The sequence below is a fragment of the Eleutherodactylus coqui genome, chromosome 8 (assembly GCF_035609145.1).
Source record: "Eleutherodactylus coqui strain aEleCoq1 chromosome 8, aEleCoq1.hap1, whole genome shotgun sequence".
NCBI classification, from domain to species: Eukaryota; Metazoa; Chordata; class Amphibia; order Anura; family Eleutherodactylidae; genus Eleutherodactylus; species Eleutherodactylus coqui.
The window spans coordinates 73,651,121-73,662,178 of NC_089844.1; the positions used below are offsets into that span (position 1 = coordinate 73,651,121).

At 38.9% G+C, this 11,058-nt stretch overlaps 1 protein-coding gene across 1 annotated transcript in view; it reads left to right on the forward strand.

Moving 5' to 3' along the window:
* LOC136577883 (transcription factor Sp3-like) overlaps positions 1–6,385 on the forward strand; it is a 13,762-nt gene extending 7,377 nt beyond the window's left edge. Inside the window, exons 2-4 of the mRNA XM_066577802.1 lie at positions 855–1,050; positions 1,772–1,968; positions 2,651–6,385. Of these exons, the coding sequence (XP_066433899.1) occupies positions 855–1,050; positions 1,772–1,968; positions 2,651–2,961 (704 nt within the window). The 3' untranslated portion in view covers positions 2,962–6,385. The remainder of the gene's footprint in view (positions 1–854; positions 1,051–1,771; positions 1,969–2,650) is intronic.
* The last annotated feature ends 4,673 nt before the right edge of the window (positions 6,386–11,058 follow it).

Consider the following 11,058-nt stretch of genomic DNA (forward strand, 5'->3'; position numbering starts at 1 on the left):
AAATAGTTGAGTACACTTTCGTAGTTGGCTTAACATAAAAATGAATAGAGACCTGCGCACATGTGGCCACTTCTCAATTAAAGATGTTTTCCGAGTTGAAGTTCTTCTGTAAAACTAGTTCCCATGCGGTAACATAACAAATAGGCATATACTCATCTCTCACTGCTCTCTGCTGTGTCCTGTGGTGCTTCTATGTCCTCTGCTCCGGTGTTTCACAGGCTGCAGTCCCACCTGCTGTACAGGACATGACAGGCGCTGCAGCCAATGATAGAGCTCAACGATCGAGTGCTGAGCTCTATCATTGGCTAGTGCCTGTGATGTCCCGTAAACAGGCTGAGGCTGCCTATAAACGTGACCTGGAGCAGCGGCACAGGACTCAATGGGGGGAGAGGCGTACGTGCCAATTTTGTTACTGCACGGGGAACTGGTTTTACAGAAGAACTTCAACTCTGAAGGCCTCGTCACAAGACAGGATGGTGGATCTCCACTCTGGAAATAGTGTTACCCTTTTGGACCTACGTCCTAACAGTCACTTATGGCATATCCACAGCATAAATCGCCGGTCACCGGGCTCTGTTGGGATGGAAGCTGTAGGGAATCAAGTGAGGAGAGTATGACCTGTTTTTGTCTTTATGCAGCATTGAGCAGATTTCATTTTTTTTTCTCCTCAGACTGCCCCATTTAAGTGGAAAAATGTTAGAAAAGCAAATAGGTGTATCTCCTCACATTAGAAACATAAATTGGTATTCTTGCAAAGTGTTCACTGTAGTATTTCGCAAAGTTAGTTCGGGTGCTTTTATTATGCCTCTAAAATAAGCATTTTACTTAAACTTAAATCTGTCTTTTTGTTTAAGTAGCTATACGAATTAAGGAGGAAGAACCTGATCCAGAGGAGTGGCAGCTTACTGGTGATTCTACAGTCAATACCAATGATTTAACCCATCTGAGAGTCCAAGTTGTTGATGATGAACTTGACCAACCAAATCAAGAGGGAAAAAGACTTAGAAGAGTGGCATGCACTTGTCCAAACTGTAAAGATGGAGCTGGAAGGTTTGTGTACCATGAGTTTCACACCAACAAACTACTTTTAGTTAAATGAAATGTGGTTTGTGTTAGTTTCTGTATTTTTGTTTGAACTCAAATCTAAGTTTTGCCGTGCAAAGAGAAAGGATGTCTGAAACGGATGAGAGAATTTGTCCTTTCTCTGGAAGTAGGACCAGTCCTATTGGCCATGTTTTGTTAACTCATATTTTGCATGTCACTTAGGTAATTACATCCATTACCATGTTAAAATGCAAGTTAAGGCTGACTTCACACGGATGCTAAAATCATGCTGGACTTGTGCGTGCGAGATGCACAAATGGGGTCATAAACACGAGCTCTCTTCCCTCCCCTGCATGGGACCGCAATTCAAGGCAGGAAAAAATATAACTGCATCTTCTATTATGCTGCATGCTCTCGCATCGCAACCCCATTGTTTTCAATGGGGTCCGGTGGCAGCATTGCACCACATGTTAGGTGCAAAACAATGGGAGAAACTCCGGGGGATTCTCCCCCCCCCCCCCAAATTGATGCGAGGCTGTTGTGCCATGAAAAGTCCTCGGATTTCGCATGGATGGCAAGCACAATATGGGGGCGGGATTCACAGCCCCATATTGCACTCGCCATTGTGAAGTCAGCCTAAGCGTGTGTTTTGTGAGTTCACTTTTTGCAGAAATTGCAGTGTTCACTTATGTACGTGTTGCCAATTTGTTTCTTTAAATCACTTCAGGGGTACCAACCTGGGAAAGAAAAAGCAACACATCTGTCATATCCCAGGATGTGGTAAAGTGTATGGTAAAACTTCACATCTAAGAGCTCATCTGCGTTGGCATTCTGGGGAGCGTCCGTTTGTTTGTACTTGGATGTTCTGTGGCAAAAGGTTTACAAGAAGTGATGAGCTACAGCGACACAGGAGGACACATACGGGTAAGGATTGGTGTTTTGTTTATTTTTTTTGGGGGGGGGGGGGGGGGGTGTCTTCGTATTAAAAGCATTGCCCAGTAATTGTTTTTGCATACATATACTAGTACAGTTATGCAGAACAAACTGTTGATCTAGCGTCCATAAAATCAACATACAGACATGTTTTTTTGTGGTTTGCTAATTTTCTGCTGTGAAAAGTACACACATTTGTGCACAAATGTTCTAATAGATCAGAAGACAGCTGAATTCTAGGCTACCTTAGTACCCCAATACTCTTGACTCGGTATGTGTGCAAAATATCTGATCTTTATTGAGCTGTCGTTTCCATTAATTCTGCCTACTCTTCACTGACTCTTAAGCTTGTGCTTATACAGTGAAACCAATGTGAGTACACAATATAACGGTAATAAGGAATGGTAGAACAGCAGCCTGAGCCACTTATGAAAAAGATGTATTTCAGACTCTCGGGTGTATTTTACAAATTCAGACTATCTTACAGCTAAGCTGTAGTTTCTGATTAGAGCTATGCCCTGGTGATGGCTGCTTTTATGGCTCTACTCTAGTGAGAAAAGTTTAACAGTAGGTAAGCATCACATGCATATGATAGTCTCTGTTTTTTGTTTTTCATATAAACTTTTTTCTTTCTTTTAGACCATTTACTAATTTATACTTTTTCAATCAACAGGTGAAAAGAAGTTTGTCTGCCCAGAGTGTTCCAAACGATTCATGAGAAGTGATCACCTTGCCAAACACATTAAAACCCATCAAAATAAGAAAGGCATTCATGCCAGCAGTGCTGTATTGGCATCCATAGAAGCTAAGCCTGATGATACATTGATAACTGCCGAAGGTACAACCCTTATCCTTGCAAACATTCAACAGGGGTCTGTATCTGGCATTGGAACTGTAAATACGGGCACCGGTCAAGATCTCCTCTCCAATTCAGAGATTCCCCTACAGCTTGTCACAGTTTCTGGAAATGAGACAATTGAGTAAATATCACACAACACCTATTAATTGTGGTTATTTTTATACAGTAGTGAGGGAAAAAAAACAAACAGAAAAAAAACCTTGTTCTTGAGTTCTTAGATATCTTTTTATTGATGTGCAAACTTTTTTGGATTGACAGTAACTTGGTTATACATGACACTGAAATGCCTTACTTTGTATGCTATTCCATACGTATGATGAAATGGTAAAATTGCATGGCTTTTGTAGGTACTTTTGGAATCTAGAATTGATGAAATTTTACCATGATACATACGAGTATAAATAATATTGACAGATGGATATGGTAGTCTAACCAAATGCATCAATCCTGTGTGGTTTAATGTAAAAAAAAAATCAAAAACAAGAAAAAATTAAGAACATGTTGGTATTTATCTATTGTAAGATAACAAAGTTGATGGGTAACAAAGAAATTATGTTATGGTATGAAATTTTGTAATTTTCTCAATGACTGGAATTTTTATTATGCATAACTGACAAATCACTTTTCCCAGCACACACAACCTGGCTTCGGTTTCACCACAGCTCACCAAATTAACAACCAATTTGTTTTAACTAGGTGAACCTATGTACACAATTTTAAAAGTTTCTCTTCTAAAAATCTACAACAAGGTTTTTAACCTGGCAGCAGCCACTGTCTGGATTATTTAAAAAGCCATGTGCAAACCTTAATTTGCCAAACCAAAATCTTGCTAAAAGTTGTCTGAGTCATGGAGGCAATATAACCAATGTAGAAAGACTTTGCAGATTGACACGTTTTTTTTCTCCTCCTAATGGTTGTTTTGATTAAGCATCCACGTTACTGAATACTGGTGGACCAAAAATAGTGAACTGTTTGTCATTCAGCAGCACATCTATCAATTTTGAGTACTCGGACATAAAAATGTTGTAAATGAAGTAGTCTAGCATATGCAAACATGATGGGCGTCCTTTTGCATAGTGACAATAAGAGACATACAAATACTAGTCATGGGTTAAAGGGGAAAATACAAGGGTGGGTTGTTTTTGTTTTTTTTCCTTTTTTTTTTTTTTTAAACTTAGTTGGTGAATCAGCATTTAAACAACCTATTTGCTTCAACCCATTAAAATTGTATGTATCTAATACATGTACCTGATAAATATGTATATGTTTTTTCTATTATGTTGCTGTATTTTCGTTTTTATTTTTTAATAATTGTTTATATTTTCAACTATAGAAAGTGTACAAATACAAAGTTACATTGCAGGTATGTATGGTCTATACCATTTTTTTTTCTAAAATACTTAGCGTAATAAAAAAAAAAAAGAATAAAAACTGCAGCACCTACAACAGTTCACCTATTTACCGGCTTCATTTGGGTCTTTCTTATTGTTATGACCACCTCAGATTTAAAAAGCTACCTTTAAAAGTGTATGTTTAAAAGTGTATTATAACAGTGTGGTAGTTTAATAAAACACTATTTTTTTTCTTTTTGACTTTGCTGTTTTCATACTCATTGAATATATTTGTCCGTTCCAAGTATAAATTCATCTAGCGTTCTATTTTATTCTCACGAGTTAGCTTCAGCACAGGTGAAGTTAAACTGCCTTTAAATCACTGAATGTATGTATAATAAGAACAAAATATAGATCACACATTTAGATCGCTTTACATTTTATGGCAAGCTTTTTGATTTAGTGTTTTTTTTGTTTTTTTTTGGTTTTTTTTTTGGTTTTTGGTTTTTCACCACCTGGATTTGATCAGACTTTTTTCCCCTCAAATTTTTTTTTTATTTATTTTTTTTTACAAAATGGACAGTTATTGTAAAACTCTTTAAAACGAATTCTGATATTTTTGAATAAGGCTTACTTGCCATAAAAGGTGAGATCAGTAGGAATCCGGTATCTGGAACCTCCATCTCCATTATAAAGCTTTACAGGGAAGGACCCATTCTCTATGAAAAGGTTGCCGAGTACTCTAGGTGTTTCTGTAACAACCTTTCATTACAGTGCAGGCTGATCACCTCCTTGTTCCTCAGACTGGTGGCATACACAGCTGCTGAACAAACGTTTATTGTAGGACTCCTTGATATGTCAAAATACTTTTTGTTAGAAAATCCCATAAATGTTTCCACCCCCAAGCTAGAGTGTTAAGAACCTCAGTTTTATCGAAATGTTTCCAGATTCAATATAAACTTGGATTCCACAACCTAAAACATTTTCACATTAAAGTACTGAATGATGGCTACCCTGTGTATGACCCTGTCATCAATTGAGCTGTTCTGTCGTGTGGATCCAAGACATGGCTGTCTTATTGTGGGCATGTACATATAATCTAAAAATATATGTTCAAAGCAGTTTGAAAAATAAAATGTCAAAAGATTTGGTTCATTAGAATGAGGAAGAAAAACAAGTGTCTTCAGAATGTCGAGATGGTGGCCTGTGATATGTTGTAGCTGTTTGTGTCCTGCTTCTGAAATTAAACATTCCCCTAGCATCCTTTTCCTGCTCCAGCTTATTCTTAGTATTTCTTTACATTAAAGGGGTAATGGTTACTGCATGTTTTTTTTTTTTCTTCAAGTTTTCATCCATCCACTCAATGGGTAAAAACTAATCATGGAGTCTGATTGCTGCGAACACCACCACGCACAGGGGTCCCCAAGTGCCCCTAATGAATGATGTGGCGACTGTGCATGTGCCCCACACCGGAATTCATTTCAGTGGCACTGCTGTAAATGGATAAATGCTTGAATGCGGTTATCTCCAGTAGTTCCATTTACGTGAATGCAAGAGTGGCACTTGTAGCTGCTGCATTATTCATTCAGGGAACCCCTATTCTGGTAATTGGTGTACCTCTCAGCAGTTGGACACCGACTGATCTGTTAGTTTTCACCTATCCAGTAGATTAGTGTAAACTTAAAAAATAAAACCCAGTAACTATTGTACCCCTTTTAACTATCAGTTAAATTCAATTGCAAGCCCCAGATGAAATCCAACTTCATTCATTTTTTTTCAGTGATTTAATTAAAATATACACCTTTTAATATTGAACTGTGAACTGTCATTTTTGTTATGTCAGCACTTTTTGCAATCAATTACTATCACCCAATTAAGCTGTAACGACCTTTTATAAAGTTGTATATGTGAAATTGCGTCTTGTACACTCACAATCTGATTTTATTTTTTTCATTATTACTAAAGGTTTTTTCTTTTTATTCCATGTGTTTTTGTTTCTTGGTTTAAAATTATACTCCCATGATTTTGTTTTCTGCCATTAAATAGGTTAAGATTTATGTATTTGTTTAAAACATAATGCATTTTTATACTTGCTCCTATGTGTTTCGTTATGGTATATTTCTGTAATATGCATGTAGGTGGAATTTTGCTGCATAGGTAGATTTAAAGAAAAAAAAATAAAGTACAAATCTGTAAATCTGTAAACGTTTTACTTTTATATCGGCATTTGCGTTTTTATTGAATTACAGCGACTCTTCTGATTTTTAAACATGTTTATTAGATCTTCAGAAGACATGAAGTAACGTCTGCGATTTTAAAGAAAAACACAATTTTTCTCTTTGCCCACATATGACACAATAGGATATTAAAGAAGGTGGAGGCTCTTGTGTATACCTGTTTAAGTTTGATGTAATTTATGGGTAGCTTGCCATCTTGACTGCATCCCCTCTAATGCAGCCTACATTCTCCCATCCTATGCCTCAGACAACAGGGTGAGGTTTTGTCACACTGCACTTGCTCTGTTCTGAGTCCTGTTGAAGGGCAGCAAGTGGTAGATCAGTGACTTTGAGGTTTTGTTCCCTAACATGTACTACAGAGTCTCGGCCTGTCTTCTCTGCCTCCTGCTTGTGATAGGGTTTTCTCTGTCAGCTCTTACAAGCAGCAAAGAAGTGTGAAGAAGCATATCGTAAGATACACTGAGGGTTCTGCACACAGCAGATAAGATGGCAGTGTGAGGGGAGTTTTACAACTTTGCAGCTAAACTTTGAATGCACTTACCTAGTAGATCGCTGCACTCCTAGATGCTTAAAGTGAGCCTCCGTGTCTGGACATACAAAGATGGCCGCACAGCTTCTCTGGCTACCTCATGTACACTGCATTAGTATGCAAAATTAGTCTTAAGACACTGCATGCTGCGCTGACTGGTCAGTGTTGCTCACATGGATAACACTGGCCAATCACAGCAACGTGTAGTGTCTTGTACCCTGTGCACTAGTATGGATCTTTAGTTGGGTAATCAGAGGTACTATATACTTGGGCCTGGAGTGGGAGGGGGGGGGGGCATAGAGTAACAAGGAGGACAGGACCTTATGGGGAGCTGACAGATTTGTTTGAAAATTAAATAATGCTATAGTTTGAAGTCAGCCACACAGAAAAGACTGGCCACCTCTCTACACAGGAGTGCAAGCTCTGGATGGGTAATCGGGCTGGAATCATATGACTCAGATGCTCTTAATAAAAATGGCTCCAAATACATGGATGCAAATAAGACAGAATATAACAGCATTGCTGGGGAGTTGGTATCTTTTATGTATAAAGTTTATTTTAATGCCTTGAATACGGATCCTCCTGAACTATGTTATTTTGCATATGTATAACAAATGGAGTCCATCTCGCCTGTTGCTACATTCCAGGATGCATAGAGATTCCAGAATTCATTTAATGAGGAATAAAACTTTTTATTAGGTAGTGCTAAAATCCTTAAGTGCAGAGCTGGAGTAAACTTCTCACCAGGACTTCAAAGTGAGTTATATGCTTCATAAGGCAATAACATGTAATTTTGCAATATAATGGTTATAGCTTGTTTTACAAAGCTGCAGAGATATTGCTTTACCTGTGGTTTCCCCGCCCCACTTAGTTATTCATTGGCATCCAAAGGTTATGACTTGTATGCTCTGCTCTGTTGTACTAGTCAGACATGCTCAGTGCCTTTAAAGTCTGAACTGACAACAAGCTGCCTGTACAGGGGCTGGCAGACGGATCTCTGCTGACAGGCTGACCGCGGAGAATCGCAATGGTTCTCTGCTCGTGGACAGGGGTGCTATGCTTTCCATAATGCTATGGAAAGCGTTCATTGCGTTCTCCGTGGCCGGATTATCGCCGCGGGAAATGCAATTGTATAACACCCGTGGACAGGCAGCCTTACTCGTCAGTAATTGGCAGTGGGGCATTGTGGGAGATAAGGTTTTTGCACTTCCCTGTGGCCAATTTAAAACTTGGAAAACTCCGGTGGCGCATGTCAGCAAGAAAAAAGTGCTGGAGCTTAGTCTGATAATTTAGATGGACATTTGGAATAATGGCAAGAAGTGAAAATGTTAGGAAACCTTTGCCCAGTCTTTGGTATACCCCTTTAAAGGGCCTTTAGTCACAGCGTGCATAGGTATAATGGGAGATTTGAAGAAGTGCATGACTGCAAATCACACAAGAGAAATAGCAACCCAAGAATACACTTCAGTTTTTATTTAATTTAAGTCCTTTTAATGTCATGGGGGGAAAAACAACTTAATACTCTCCTATCCTGGCTCCCAATCGAGCGCTGTAGCCCCAGTGCCCAGCCGATGGAACAAGGGGCAAGCAGTAATGTGCCATACATTGTACATATGCTCAACCACTTACAGCCACAGAAGAATCACTGCTGAAGCCTGTGCACCATGAACAGCACGTGAACGCCTGCTGCTCCTAGACGACTTGCATCGGGACTGTAAGCTGGTGGGATAATTCAGTATTCAATTTTTCATTCATTTTAAGCCCATTTAACTTTCTCAGAAAACCCATTTAATCAACATGTCACTAGCTGATCCCAAGTTTGTTATAAATGTATCTGAAATGTGGAAAATATCACAATTGACAAAAAAACACATTATAAAATATCTAATGTAAGGTGAGACTTGCCCTATGGGCTCAATGGAGGGTTATCTGGGTGTTGTATGCATAAAAACCCAAAACACTTAAACTTGTGCTGATGTCCAGCCCACTGGGGAGGGGAGACTAAACCTCTTCAATATGCTGAAGGCGGTGAGTGAGGAATTATTTCCCTCAATTTGTCAGAAGTGTTTGATGCTACTGAAATGTTTTTTGATTAAACGAAATGTTGATATCCGTACTGATATTGGGGACCTTAGATAAATGCTTTCTGACTGTCTCTCAAGCTGCACAAAGTACAGCTGACATTTTGTTCTACAACGGGTAGAAGAAATTTAGAGTAATTGATTCTTTTTTTTTTTTTCTTTCATCTATGCATCAATAGTACAAGCAAAGAGAACTTTGATATGTTATTACAGAAAAATACCTTACCCCCCACCTATCAGGCTCACTCTTCCAGTGTCAGACTGGAGTACCCCAGGCTCAGCAGTAGAATTCATTCTTGAGGTCCCTCTGAAGAGTTACAAATCCTCACAAATGTAATATTTGCATGTATGCTGCCTATCTGTATGCAGCTCAGTGGATGTACTGTGCAGTGTGCCATTCACGTGAAGGCTAAGGGTCCACACCCCGTGGGAAGGTAGGTGTGCGATTTATATATTGGTAAAGAATTTCACCAGAAAAATAATGGTGTTCTTCATTTTAACAAGACTTATTTTTTTCCTTATGTTATCAGTGCTTTTTCTTTATTACTTGCAATGTGAATAATGATGGTGTGTTCTATCAAGTGAATGCTGCATTGAGGTTGGACCACATGACCCTGGAGGTGCCTTCCAATTCTATGTTGATCGTCCTTATGTCAGGTGAATGAAGCACACAATGCAGTAGATTTCACCTAACTCCACCCAACTAGACCATTATTTATTTCCAAAGTCTAAGAAATGAGTTCTGTCGCTGATGAACCAAAATCTGCATTATCAAAAGCTGTTACTGATAAAGCATCAGCAACTGCAGTTCTGGCCTCATTCAGCAAGAGCACATGTCGTCTGTATAGAAGGTGTGCCTCTACACAGCTAATGCAGTCTGCGTATAAATAGCATCCTTACAAATTGCATTGGTACATGTGCTTAGATTACATGACATAAGGATGATTAAGCTGTTCTGCTTGAGATAACTCAATTATTCACATTGTCAAGAAAATTCAGTGTTAACATGAGAACAAATCAAATTGTTAAAATGACCCTCTGGGCCTGGACAACTAAAGATGGCTACACCAGCTTCGCTGACTACCTGATACACAATGTGCATTGGTCTAAGCCACCTGCTTTGATTAATCAGTGCTGCCCAGTCTCAGAGCAGGATACAGTCTTAGACCAGTGTTCCCCAACTCCAGTCCTCAGGGACCGCCAACAGGTCATGTTTTCAGGATTTCCTCAGTATCGCACAGGTGATGTAATTATTGTCGGTGCCTCAGACATTGCCACAGGTGTTCTTACTATAGGAGAGCCTGAAAACATGACCTGTTGGTGGTCCCTGAGGACTGGAGTTGGGGACCCCTGTCTTAGACTACCAAGGCATACTAATGCACAGTGTGCATCAAGTAGTTAGAGGAGCAATATGACCATTCTTTGTTTGTCCAGGCCTGGAGGATCACTTTAAAATGAAACGCACCATTGTTTTTTGAGCTGAAATTCTCTGCATGTTTGATATATCATACACCTACCTTCCCCTTGGAAAATTTGAGTTGAATCCAAGATGATGGTCGTCAAAATGGCACTCATTTTGCCAACATAGCCTCTTATGCAAAATTGGATCACTGTTTGCCAAACCATTTTTATTCTATATGGGTGGTCCTATACTTAAGACACCCTGTATGTGGTGCAATTAGCATAGTGTTAAATCTTATAGATGTTATTGATGGAAAAAGGAATTAATAGACTACTTTTGTAACATAATAAGCAGCATACACATTAGCAAAAAAATATAATAAACATCTGGAAGAAGTTGGTGGAATTTATTAAATTCTCTCTATTCTTGTGAAGTTCATATAAGTGATTTACAATATCAGAGCAAAAGTAATTTATTACAGAAAACTAAGCACTTGGAGGGAGAATCTAGTACCCTGTTGTACCACCTCTAACTTTGGATACGAGATGTGATAGGGACATGCATGGAGGTATACAGGTTCCGTATGGTATCCTGCAGCATATTGCTCTGTTTTCTGTAACTGAGCCTCTAGATCATGCAAAC